Genomic DNA, 14,205 nt, shown 5'->3' on the forward strand with positions numbered 1-14,205 from the left:
AAAAAAAAAAAAAAAAAAAAAAAAAAAAAAAGAAATATAATGCAGACCAAAAATGCAAGACATGTTAAGCAATTTTAGATATTTCAGTAGCCATGTTTCAGAAGGTAAAATGAAACAGGTAATATTAATTTTAATAATATACTTTGACTCAACATATACAAAACAGTATTTCAACAAGTAATCAATATGAAATAAAATTATTAATGAAATAGTTTTCATTATTTTTTATACTAAGTCTTGGAAATTCAGTGTATATTTTACAGCATATCTCAGTTTGGACCAGCCACATTTCAAGTGCTCGAACAGCTAATACGGGGCTAGTGGCTACTCTATAAAACAACACATATCTAGAGTCACCACTGAAGATCACCCTTTTAGAATTCTATTTACTAAATACTGTATTTACATACAGAAACATTTAAAACTAAAAGCTCCTTCACTCTGAAGCAACAGACCTCCAGTTTAATAACATACAACTATAATTTTATATAAAACTTTATATAGTTCTGAGCAATGTAATATAAAATTTATAGCCTTTCTCATAAATTTCCATGCAGAAGGAAAACATATTGCCTTTAAAATAGAAGCTCACAAATATGTGTGCCAACAAAGAACCTGCCTCAAAATACTTCTCAGCCACGTAGGGGAAAAAGGGAAAAGAAAATATTCAAGTTAGAAGGAAAAATGTTTTCCTTAGTATAGGACAAGAAAGTCTACAAGGGTAGAAAACAAGATATGCTGAGATATAAGAAAAATTTTGTAAAAATATATTTAGAGGAGGTTATAAAGAAGAGTTGGGAAGATTTAAACTGTAAAGTGAGGGAAATTACACTAATTTGCCAGGCTGCCACCACTTGTGACATCAGGTTCAGTTAAAGCTCTAATTTACTGGGAAACCTTGTTATAGACTAGACAAAGATGCTCAGAAATAGTTACTGAAGTTAACACCCTGAGAATCACATAGTCCCAATTCAAAAAACGGTACTCTATATTGTATCTCTATTCCAATTAAGTATTTTAAAGGCAACATGAAATAATAAAATAAAAAATAGGTTATAAAAGTAGTTCCACTTTTCTATTTATTTACCTGACTTCAACATATTTATGGGAAATACAACTTTATCCTTTACCTGTGGCAGGGTTGATGCTTGCTGCAATATGAAAATGACAGAGTGCATTTGCATGGTGGGAAATGTGTCTTTGAACTTCATGCATTGCCGTCTGGTCGGGCATTAATTCAGCGTGAGTTACAAGAACAGAAGACCTCCTCTGTCCTTTCCTTAAATTTTTCAAATGGTGTATTGTCTAAAACAGAAAAATAGCTGCTGAGCCCAACTCTTGAAGGTCTAATAAACGCCAACCAAAATACTCTTAATTATTAAAAGGTTTCAGATTTTTTTCTCCATAAAACCCTGATCATTTTAAAGGGAACTTTTTAAATTACAGTAGAACTATTTTGGATGTATTCTCTACAGTTCTTGTAAACTTTTAGTTTGAGGCAAAAAGTAGTGTGCAAAAATATGTATTCATGTTATCTACAAAACATGAATAAAAATTCCCGTTAATATTAGAAGGTCCAAAGATTTTTTTTTCAGGATATCCTAGCACTGAGACAGAATTTTCTAGTCATAAGAGTAAAAAAAAATTCCTGAGTCTTCCTACCAGGAAGAATATTGCCTCCCCAATATTGCCTCTCACTTAGAATGAAACAGTCAGCTAAATAATCAAATTCATGATATCGATTATAAAGAAAAAAACAGGGTATGAAAATACAGAATAACAAGGGGAACCTACCCAGATAGTAGACAAGGAAAGACCTCATTAAAGTGTTGACCTTTAATTTGTTTAAATTGTTTTAAACAATTTGCAAATTGGATCTGTTTAAATTGAGATAAATCTATATGATTAAAATTCTTCATTAGCATGCGTGATCATGTGGACCATTTTAGACATGGGGCCATGTCATCCTTGGCATTATCTTTTTTCTCCATGTCATGGCCCCACCTCGCAGTAATTCCTTATTCTGTAACTTAACCCACTCCCAAGACCATGTTTCATAATAATTTTCTATTCTTTTCCTTTGTTCTCCACATTCAATTAAATAAAGTATAAAATGTTATCAATTCCTTCTTCATTAAAGTAACATATCTGGTATATCCTCTCAATTTCTACAGCCCTTCTCATTTTACCTATGGAAAATAGTATCAGGTCAATGGTGTGTCCCCCACCTCTGGTCTCCCACTACGGAGTTGCTTATTGCTTTGATAACAGGGTTAAGATGGACATTAGAGACCCCCTGGTCCAAACTGCCTATCAAATTATTTTCACTGGATCTTTGACATTTACCATTATTTTAAATTAGACTGACAAGACTGATCTAATACTGGCTATTTTCTCCTAGAAACAAAAAATATAACTTAAGAATATATACAATTACATAGACCTAACAGTTAGGAGTTCCATAGGAAAGGATAGGATGTCAGAAAGCAAAGTGACTTGTAAGTCAGACACTTATGCTTTTTCTTTTAAAAAGTATCTTAACATATTAATAATATTACTAAAAGACAGTAAAAACTTGTCAAATCACTGGTTACATATTTACTCATATTTCTGTTCTATTTCACATGGCAATAATTCAATTTAACAAACACTTGAAAAGCAATATATCAGGTACTATGGAGGATACAAAGATGTCTAAAAGCCCTTAGTTTCCAAAGGCTCATATATAATTTGAAGATAAAATACGTTACATAAGTGTAAGTAAATGATCATAAATATCTAGTTAAAAATTAAGTACTTTGTCCTACTAAATAGCAGTATCAAAATAAAAGATAACTGTTTTGACGTCTGCTTTTAATTTCACTTACATTTTAAATATTGAAAAAAATGTAAAAACAGCGCCCAATCACAGGCAGTGATATAGTTTGGATACTTGACCCTGCCTAAATCTCATGTTGAATTGTAATCCCTATTGCTGGAGGTAGAGCCTGGTGGGAGATGTTTGGGTCACGAGGCAGATCCCTCATGGCTTGGTGTTGGTATTGTCTTTGCAATAGCGAGTGAATGGTCATTTAAAAGTTGGTGGCACCTCCCCGCAACTCTTTCTTGCTCCTGCTTTTATACCATGTGATGTGCTGGCTCCTGCTTCAACTTCTGCCATGGGTAAAAGCTCCCTGTGGCCTCCCTAGAAGCCAACCAGATTCTGGTGCCATGCTTCCTATAGAACCAAGAGGCAATTAAACCTCTTTTCATTATAAATCACCCAGTTTCAGACGTTTCTTCATAGCAGTGCAAGAATGGCCTAATATAGACAATATCTGAGGACGCCTGCTTCATACAAAACTTTTAAGGACCACATCCTTAACCTGTCAAAGTTGTACAATATTTCTGCTTGGTAAAATGGCAAAGCCACTTTGACTATGCAAGCTTTAAACTGTTAATGTAAATATACAAAGTAAAAGTATAGTCAATAATGTAGAGTGTAACAAATTAAGTATAAAAAGTTATCAAATATTACTGCATAATATGATCTCAATCTTATAAAGAAAAATACACATATTCACATGACTAGAGTAGTTGAATTATAAATTCCATTATTTCTTCTCCTTTTCTTAATTCAATTCTAGCATACATTATTTGAATAAAAAAGTCACAAGAAAAATAGTAAACTAAGTTTACTATAATACATTTCTGACAATTTAAAATATGCATATATCTCATTGTATTACCTAATCATATGGGACACAATCATTTGTGCTATATGTTATAATCTAATTTCTTATAAAGCACTTTTATTTCATACTGTATTTAAAAATTAGAAAAATTATTTCATTTTCAAAATATTCAATCATGGAAACTCCGAAGAAGTTCAGTTGTGTCTAATATCTTAATAAACATCTTTATTCTTAAGGAACAAAATAGTCATTTTTAACTGGAACAATAAAATTTTAATCTTTATGAAACAAAAGCAAAATATTTTTAATTACAACTAATTTCAAGGACCTTTACATATTTTACTAATACTTACTCCTATACATTTTCACATCTGACATGCAAAAGAATTAAAATAATATTATCTAGAACTTGAGCATAAAATATCAATTTTTTAAAAATTGTTAATAATATTTACCTATACAACATGTCTGAGATCATTAATTTCCGCATTTGGCTTCTTAGTGGAATAAATAAGTAGTCTTACAAGCATAAATGAGAGTTTATTGCTTTTAATTTCACTCATTACATGTACCATGTGTGCCATCTGCATATTAGTTTATAAATTTCCACCAGGCTCACATTATCTTCAAAATTCATTTACCATTTTAAATAATATAATACCTCAAGAGCATGCTGTATTCTGTCTTTGTGTCTTCCAGCATGAGAAAGGTTGCTGGCAATGCTGGAAGTGGTAGTCTCACAAATCTGCTCACCCAAAAGACAGTCTTCTGGTAATAAAGTTTCTGCCCAGAGCCGGCACACACCATCATGACACGAAGTTAATAACACATTACAGACAGAACCCCTAACAACAAAGAGAAATAAATAGAGGTTAACGTGAATATCAATCCCATCAATTAATTAATATTTTGGTTCTTCATGCATAAAGTTAACATTAGAGCAAAACACGATGGAAAAAAGGAATCAATCAAAGACCTTGAAATCATATACAGTATCACTGTGAACATCATAAGAACCGGGAAATTGTTTTGAAAAAAGAACTAGAAATTACTGCTAGATTATACATTCAGGTTCTAGAGGATTATTAGTATCTCCTAAACAAAATATACAAACTAAACAGCAAAAGAAAACCTAATCATTGCAAATTACAGAATGACCATAATAAAAGATCATTAAATGTAATTAAACTATCTGGCTTATGGCAGTAGTTTCACTTTACATCATCCTTCCTATAACCCAAACAGTTACAAATAAATAATTATCTTCATCATAAAACTGTAAGGAGAATATCATTTCAAACTATAAAACCATTTCCATTAAGTTAAAATAAGCAAAAATGGCACGGCATGGAGCAACAAAAGTAACTTACCTCTTGGTTACAAAGGAACAAAAAAATCATTCTCCCTTTAAAAAAAGGCTCATATAGAATCTAAGTGAAAAGTATTCTGCAAATAGATGCAGATGACTTAAGTATAATATAATAGACTTTTTATTTAGATTCAAAAAGTATATAAATTTCCCATGTTATCATTTACTGAGTATCTCTACAATGTGTGCTATATTTCCTATCAGGCATAAACAATCCTCAGATATATTTAGTAGGCGAAATAACCCTCCCTCAAGAACAAACTAGATTTCTAAGCAAGCTTCTGAGTGCCCAACAGCTTTCTAGACCTGTATAAAATAATCATTTGTATAAGCTGTTTTGCAGTTTATTTAATCTTCTAAATACCTTTAAGAGGTGCCACAACGATGAGGAAAAAATGTATAATAAAAAATTATTTGAGAAACTTCTGTTGACAGCCCTCAGATTAAAAAAAAAAAAAAAAAGTACAACCTGGCCACTTTCTTCAGACTACATTATATGCTTTAACACCATATATATAATTGACAGTTTTATACTGATATATTTCCCTTCAGTATGTGCTTTCCTGTTATTTGCAAACATTTTCTTGCTAGGATCTGCTAGTACCACAGCTACTACTAACAATTTCATTGCCTGGACACAAAGTATGTGCAAAGGCCTGTACTAAGCACTTCCCACCCACAAACTACATTTTAGTTTCACAACAACTCTCGGAGGTAGGTACTATTACTACCCTCATTCTACAGAGAAAAACTGAGGCATAGACAGCTTAAGAAATTTAGTCAAAAACTCATGAAGCTAACAGGATTTGATTTCAGGCAGCTTGATGCCACAGCCTATGCTATTAATTGCCACCATGTAAATAAACTAAAAGGACTTTACTTTCATTATTTTTATAAACATAAAAGGATACAAACTAAAGTTGTATGATTCATTCATCTAACCTGGGCATATACTTGCTAGTTTTACGCCATGAAAAACCTGTCACAGCTCGGGGATGTGCCAAGTAAACAAAGGAAAATTGAGTAGAGGACTGTCTCCTTTTCACTTCATGATGATCCTGAGGTATAATTGAAGACTTCCAACCAGTCATAGGATACCACACTTTCAAAAGACAATCATCCTGAAAAATATATAGGTCAATATAATTTGTACATACACAATTCAAAATTTAAGTGGTTTGAAGAGGTTTTAAAAATTAAGCTATATATCTAAAAACTAAAAAGTGACTTATACAGAATACAAAACTTATCTTAAAATTACGTTTATTAAAGAATACTATTCTTGAAAAATAAATGAACCCATTCATTATCAATCTTTTCTGTGTGATAGTGTTTTTCAAATGCAGACTGATGCCAAATTTCCCCATTTAGACATAAATTGGTCAGTGCAGAGAAAAGATTCTGATGCCAGCCCCTTGGATAAGTTAGTTAAGAAAGAATTAGAAAGATTCATGCTATCTTTTCAGTAATTGTTAACCCTTCCTTTTTGAAGTGGTCTATCACAGTGAAACCCTTCACCCTTCACCTCATGAATATGAATTGTTTCTTGCTCTAAATCAGGAGTCAGCAAACTTTTCTGCAAAGGGCCAGATGGTAAGTAAGTTAGGCTTTGTGGGCTACACATGTCTATGACAGAGATTCTTCTTTTTTTCTTACAACCCTTTAAAAAGGTAAAAAAAAAAAAAAAACTTTCTTAGCTCTTGGACCACAGTTCTGCGATCTCTAAGTGATGAGAAAGCATGCAGGTAGCTGTCAGGAACCACCTCTATGTCCACTTAAAATATTTACAAGTATAACAATAGGCACTGACTTAATCATTTTACTTAGTTCTAACAATTTAGTTAAAGGCTAAATAATTGTATTTTAACAAACTATCTTTTATAGTGCTTTATAATCAATAATAAAAACTGCATTAAAGGGAAATAATAAATGTTATCACTTATGCAAAAATATAACCTCTGAGAAATTTTGAAATTATGTATTCCTGAAAAGTATGCATTGGTCCAAATATTTTCATCTCGACTAGACAGACAATTCTGTTTTTTCCATCTTGGTACTCATTCTCAATTTATGCTACATAATGAAACATACATTTCCATTAATGTCTCATTTTTTGGATATTTTAATTATACAGCAAATCTTTTAAGTGCTTGCCCTCAGACAGCCACTTAACAATGTACTAGTTGCTTTCCTCCAAGTGTCTTCTTCAGCATAGCATCATTTTCACATAATCAAATTTACAGCACATTCTATGCAGTGGTTTCAGACTATGTAACACAGAAATTCTAGAAGTATCTGAGAGCCCCTCAAAAGTCACAATGGAAATACAAAGAGCCCCACGAGCAGGTGATACTCTAGCCCTTCTCCCACTCCCACCAAGCTCCCCCTCAAATGAAGCAGTCCCTCTTTCATCTGTTATTGTCTACAACTGTAAAACCACAACAAAATTAATCACTGATAACAGAAAGATATCCAGAAAATTCCCAAATATTTGAAAACTAAAAACTTCAAAATTACAGGGGAAATTTTTAAATATGTTGAAAATATGAATGAAAATGAAAAGTACAACATATCAAAATGGGAGAGTAGTAGTTACCTGAGTGCATGGGGGAAACTCCTAGCTTTTTTAAGTTCACTTTCGTTTAGTGTTTTTGTGTTATTTATTTAATTTCCATAGGTTTTGGGGGAACAGGTGGTGTTTGGTTACATGAATAAGTTATTTAGTGGTGATTTGTGGGATTTTGGTGCACCCATCGCCCAAGCAGTATACATTGTACCCAATTTGTAGTCTTTTATCCCTCACCCTCCTCCCACCCTTCCTCCCTAGTCCCCAAAGTCCACTGTATCATTCTTATGCCTCTGCATCCTCACAGCTTAGCTCCCACTTATGAATGAGAATATACAATGTTTGGTTTTCCATTCCTGAGTTACTTTACTTAGAATAATGGTCTCCAATTCAATCCAGGTTGCTGCGAATGTCATTATTGCATTCCTTTTTATGGCTAAATAGCATTCCATGGTGTGTGTGTGTGTGTGTGTGTATATATATATGTATATATATCACAATTTCTTTATCCACTCATTGATGGGTATTTGGGCTGGTTCTATATTTTTGCAGCTGCAAATTGTACTGCTATAAACACGCGTGTGCAAGTATCTATTTCATATAATGACTTCTTTTCCTCTGGATAGATACCCAGTAGTGGATAGCTGGATCAAATGGTAGTTCTACTTTTGTTCTTTAAGGAATTTCCACACTGTTTTCCATAGTGGTTATACTAGTTTACATTCCTAACATCAGTGTAAAAATGTTCCTTTTATATCACATCCCCACCAACATCTATTATTTCTTGGTTTTTTGGTTATGGCCATTCTTGCAGGAGTAAGGTGGTATTGCATTGCAGTTTTGGTTTGCATTTCCCTGATCATTAGTAATGCTGAGCATTTTTTCCTATGTTTGTTGGCCATTTGTATATTTTCCTTGCAGAATTGTCTACTGATGTCTTCAGTCCATTTTCTGATGGGATTGTTTGGTTTTTTCTTGCTATTTTGTTTGAGTTCCTTATAGATTCTGGATATTAGTCCTTTGTCGGATGTATAGATTGTGAAGATTTTCTCCCACTCTGTGGATTGTCTGTTTACTCTGTTTCATTTACTGTGCAAAAACTTCAGGAAAGGATATGACCAAAAAAAAGAAACCACAGACCAATATCCCTGATGAATATAGATGCAAAAATCCTTAACAAAATACTAGCTAACCAAATCCAACAGCATATCAAAAAGATTATCTACCATGATCAAGTAAGTTTCATACGAGGGTTGCAGGGATGGTTTAACATTCGTAAGTCAATACATATGACACACCACATAAACAGAATTAGAAACAAAATCACATGGTCATCTCAACAGATGCAGAAAAAGCACTTAACAAAATCCAGCATCCCTTTATCATTACAACCCTCAGCAAAATCAGCATACAAGGGACAACCCTTCCCCTCAAGAAATCTTCTCAACCTAGCCCTTGAAAAACCCAGTTTTTCACTCAAAGGCATAATCTTCTCTCAAAGAAAATGCTGCATTTTTAATTATAAATTGACAACTTATAATTGTATAAATTCACAGAGTATGAAGTGATGTTATAATTCACAAATATAACACAATAATTACATCAAGCTAATTAACATATATATCCATCACCTCAAATACTTAACATTTTTTATGGTGAGAAGACTTGAAATTTACTCTTAGCAATTTAAAAATATACAATATTCTATTACTAACTATATTCACCATACTTCACAAAAGAACTCAAAAGAAGAAAAGATATATTCCGTTTTTTGAAGAAAACAGGATACTTTAAATTACTTGCAAATTTTACAAAATAACCAAGTGTCATTTTTTAAAGTGTTCCAATACAAACTTTTTGAACATAAACAAATAAAATTTCAGCAAACATCTCCTAGTAAGCAAACCAGAGAAAACCAATTCTTGAACTAAAGATTTAATCAGGTATGTCTTGTGGGAGAAAAAAGGCTCTTTAGTAAGTAAGGTTTTATTTTAAGCTCAGATAGAAATTTAAAATACTCTTAAGCCTAAGAAAAATTTAATTTACCACATTTGTAAAAAATAGATCTTACCAGCCAAAGTCCTCAATGAACTGTAATATTAAAAATCCTGGAAGTAATTGAATTTGAGTCTCACAACACCTGAAATAAAATCCTGTCATGTGTAGCAGAGGCGGTGGAAAATGCCTTCTAGTGGGAGATCCACACAGTGACCATCTGTTTTATCAACTCAAATCTGGCTTTATTAACAGAAGCAGAACAAATTGTACCAAAAAAAAAAAAAAAAAAAAAAAAACTGCCCAACATTCCAAAGTTACTTTCTGTTCTTTTTATCAGGATAATCTTAATCAGATGTGGTATATTCTCAAAAATGTGAGAAAATAGCTTTTTTAATTCAAGACACATTTGCTCAACCTCCATAGGATCCTCACCAGAAAAGCATTCTTATCTTTCCATAAGAATTATGAAACACTTAACTCTTAGGATAACTGAATATAAACAGCTTAGGGAGACATGACTAACACAGTGAAAAAAACACTCATCTAGAAAATAAAATTTTTGTGGACATTTTGACAGTCCATATGTCTCTTTTAGGGAAGGGTAGGCATCCTATAGTTTGTTTCAAGCTACTATTCTTAATTCAATCTGATTACATATACTTTAATATTTTTCGTAAGAACCAATTATTATACATTTGATTATGTCCAGATACAGATTAATTAAAGAGCCAAATTTCACTCTAAGCAAACTCAATGGTTTTCCAACCATTCTCAGGATTAAAAACAAAATCAGTCCTCAACATACTAATAGATAATGATGATGTGCCATAAACTGCCTGTACAACTATGAAACAGTTACAAGATTCACTCAAACAACAAGTATTTATTGAACGAAGCTACTGTGTGAATGGCTGGGGATATAGCTGGGGCAGAGGAAGACACGGAAGTAATAAAATATATTTCCTCATCCCACAAGAGCTTATTCTCTAGAAAGGAAGGCAACATTAAGTAAGGATATAAATTATTGTTTTAATTACAATTGTGATAAGCACTATAAGAAAGATGCAGGAAAGTATTTAATTAGGAGACTTGACCTTGCCTGGGAGATAAGAGGTTTCCTTAAGGAAGTGGTATTTAAACTGAGAGTTGAAGGATACATAAAAGATGACCAGGCAAAGAAGCAGGAAGGCTGGGTATTCTAGGTATTCCCTAAACATAAAGAACAGCACATAAAAAGACCTGGAAGCAGGAAAGAGCCTGGCATATTCAAGGCCTTGAAAGGACATCAGTATGGTAGGCATTAAGGTGGGAATGAAGCTGGAGAGGCACAGAAGGGTCAGATCATACAGCAGAGCCTCACAGGCCATGGTAAAGATCATAATCTTCATTTTAAGAGCAACAGGAGTCATTAAAGGGTGGTGAAAAAGGAAAATGGCATGTTCAGGTGGCTGGCTCCTGTGGGCAGACCGATCAGAGGATGTCTGCAGGACATCACTTAAGGGACTACTATAAAGGTCCGCAGCCCCGAAGATGCTGACACAGGCAGTGGCAGTGGAGGGCAGAGATGTGGACTTCATCCCTTTTTAAAAACCTTAGCTTCTTCTGTGATCACTAAGATCATTAATTAAAACTTTATGATTCCACAAAAGTTTCTTTGCTTTAATTTATGCAGTTAGGCCTGTACTATCTATAGATGTTCAAACTGTTCTCCATATGTTCTAGGTCATTTGACAAAATTAATTGATAGTCCCTCCTTGAACCTTTTTTCTTGGCTTCTCTAATGTCACATTCTCCTGGTTTTCCTTCTATTTTAGTGGCTACTCCTTCCCAGCATCCTTTATAGGCATCTCCCCCCTCTCCATCATTTCTTAGTGTTTGAGGATCCTAGGATTTGATCCTGAGTCCCATTTTCTTCTCTAATACACATTTTCTCCCTAATTTCATCCAGACCCATAACTTTAAATACCACCTTTGGATAAAGAATTCAAATTGCCAGAGAACTCCTGACTCTCTTATCTGATATCTTAACCCAGATGCATCTCAAACTTTGGTCTAACCATTACACTCCAGCTTTCTGTTGCTCTTTAACAAGCCCTGCTAATTTCTATTTCAGAGCATTTGCACTTGGTGTTTGTTCCCTTGGCCAAAACACTCTTTCCCCTGAACTTCAGTTTTCCCCTTCGTAGTATTCAATTCTCAGTTTAAAGGTATCTCTTCAGCAAAGCTTTCTCTAAAGATCACCCACTCTAATAGACACCCAGTCACACTACCACATTATTCTGTCTTAATTTTCTGGATAGCACTTGTTAATACTTGATTTTTTTCTGTTTTTCCTCACCAGAAGTTAAGTCCTGTAAGAACAAAAGCCTTGTCTGTCATCTTCATCATAAGATTGCCAGCACACACAACGGTTCAGGGTATATGGTGGTATTCAAAAGAGTATCTGCTAAACATGTGAATGAAGGTTGTTAATTTCAGATATAATTTCAAATCAATTTTTCCTCCAAAATGCACTATCAATTTTACATATATAAAGTCTATCATGATATGAATACGACTATAAAAGATTCTCATGTGCCTTACCAGTGTAGACTGCTAGAATTCTAAAATGCATTTTCTTTGACCAGTTTATATGATAAAAAAAAAAAATCAGACAATATATATGTTAAAGTAGTTGATCCTTGAACAACATGAGTTTGAACTGCACACGTCCACTTACATACAAATTTTCTTCTGCCTCTGCCACCCAAGAGAGCAAAACCAACCCCTCCTCTTCTTCCTCCTCTCCCACCTACTAAATGTGAAAATGATGAGGATGAAGACCTTATGATCATCTACATCCACTTAATGAATGCTTAATTTAATTTCTCTTCCTTAAGGTTTTCTTAATAACATTTTTCTTCTCTTCCTTAAAAGAGTATAGTATATATTGGATACCACATGCAGGGTTTAAAAAAAAAAAGTAGAGTATATAATACATATACAAAACGTGTTAATTTACTGTTTATTTTATTGGAAAAGCTTCCAGTCAACAGTAGGCTATTAGTAAAGTTTCTGGAGACTCAAAAGTTAGACAGGGATTTTTGACTGTGCAGGGGGTTGGATCACCTAACTGCCATGTTGTTCAAGGGTTAACGGTACATGAGTCAAGGAAAACTTAAGTGTATACAATACCTGCCCATGATCAGAGTGCCATTAATGATATTTAAAAGGAGGCAACAGGAAAACATGCTCCAAATGATGCACAGTATGTACAATAACCAAGCTGACATCAGCAATGACTAACTGGGAATATTATAAGGCTGGATTCCAGAATGACTCTCCAGCAGCTCTCTGACCACGCTGAACTAGTCCTATATTAAATCATCCATAGGTTCACCTATTACGGACTTAAGTCAAAGGAATGATTGGCTTTATTAATCACTTATTAACATGTGGTAATCCTAAGAAATATGAGTAACAAAAAAAAAAAAGACAAATCTGTGAGTTTTTTCAGTCAAATTTTAGGAGTAATGGGGTATTTGTTTTTAAAGATCCAAAGTTTCAAAGGTGACTGCCTAGTTTTAGAGATCAAGACATGAAATTACGCAAAATAAAATAAAAAAGGAAAAAAAGACATGAATTATATTATTTTTCAAACTGTTTTGCCTGTGATTCTGATAAGTGTTCCCTTCATGAGAAACCCACGCTTCTCAAATATTACACAAAATTATTCACACGTCTCTACATTTCTATCCAGAAACACTAAGTATGTTTTATTATTTGTAGATTATTGAACTGGCTTATCAAAATTTCAGTGTTTTATTTTTGAAATCTAGTTTTAACAACAGTGAGGCAAATTAGCTGGAGTGGAGTGTGCAGGGGTGAGAGTTAGCAGGAGATAAGGCTGAAGCAGTGACGAGAGTCCTGATAAGCACGGAGCATGCTAAACCATCATAAAGACTTGGGCTTTTGGTAACTGAAATGGAAAAACTTTTGACAGTTTTGTACAGAATATGAGTAACAAGATCTGACAACATTTAAAAAAGATCACTCTAGGCCAGGCGCGGTGGCTCACACCTATAATCCCAGCACTTTGGGAGACCAAGGTGGGGAGATGACTTGAGGCCAGGAGTTCAAGACCAGCCTGGTCATGATGATGAAACTCCGTCTCTTTTAAAAATACAAAAATTAGCCAGGTGTGGTGGCACATGCCTGTAATCCCAGCTACCAGGGAGGCTGAGGCACAAGAACTGCTTGAACCCAGGAGGCAGAGGTTGTAGTGAGCCAAGATCGCGCCACTACACTCCCGCCTGGGTGACAGAGTGAGACTCTGTCTCAAAAAAATAATTTAAAAAATCACTCCACCTGCTGGTTTGAACACAGATGGTACAGAAGTGCAGCAAAAATGGTAAACCAATTAATTTAACACAATAATACAAGTGATAAATAATGGTGGCTTCAACCAGATTATAAGAGTGGAGGTGGTAAAGAAGTAAGCAAATTGTGGATATATTCTAAAGGTGAGCCATCAGGGAGTAGACTGAGGGGGTGGGGAAGTGGAGATCAGGGGCGAGGTACAGGCAAAAAATACAAATTTGAATGTCATTAGCATACAA

General features: G+C 33.9%; 1 protein-coding gene across 3 annotated transcripts in view; it reads right to left on the reverse strand.

The window, feature by feature from the left end:
• DMXL2 (Dmx like 2) overlaps nt 1-14,205 on the reverse strand; it is a 174,850-nt gene that overhangs the window by 100,935 nt on the left and 59,710 nt on the right. For all 3 annotated transcript variants that reach the window (XM_025390578.1, XM_025390580.1, XM_025390579.1), the window contains exons 7-9: nt 5,986-6,164; nt 4,336-4,519; nt 1,131-1,305 (exon numbers count right to left, since the gene is read on the reverse strand). In XM_025390578.1, coding sequence (XP_025246363.1) covers nt 1,131-1,305; nt 4,336-4,519; nt 5,986-6,164 — 538 coding nt within the window. The remainder of the gene's footprint in view (nt 1-1,130; nt 1,306-4,335; nt 4,520-5,985; nt 6,165-14,205) is intronic.

Source organism: Theropithecus gelada, chromosome 7a (assembly GCF_003255815.1).
Source record: "Theropithecus gelada isolate Dixy chromosome 7a, Tgel_1.0, whole genome shotgun sequence".
Lineage (NCBI taxonomy): Eukaryota > Metazoa > Chordata > Mammalia > Primates > Cercopithecidae > Theropithecus > Theropithecus gelada.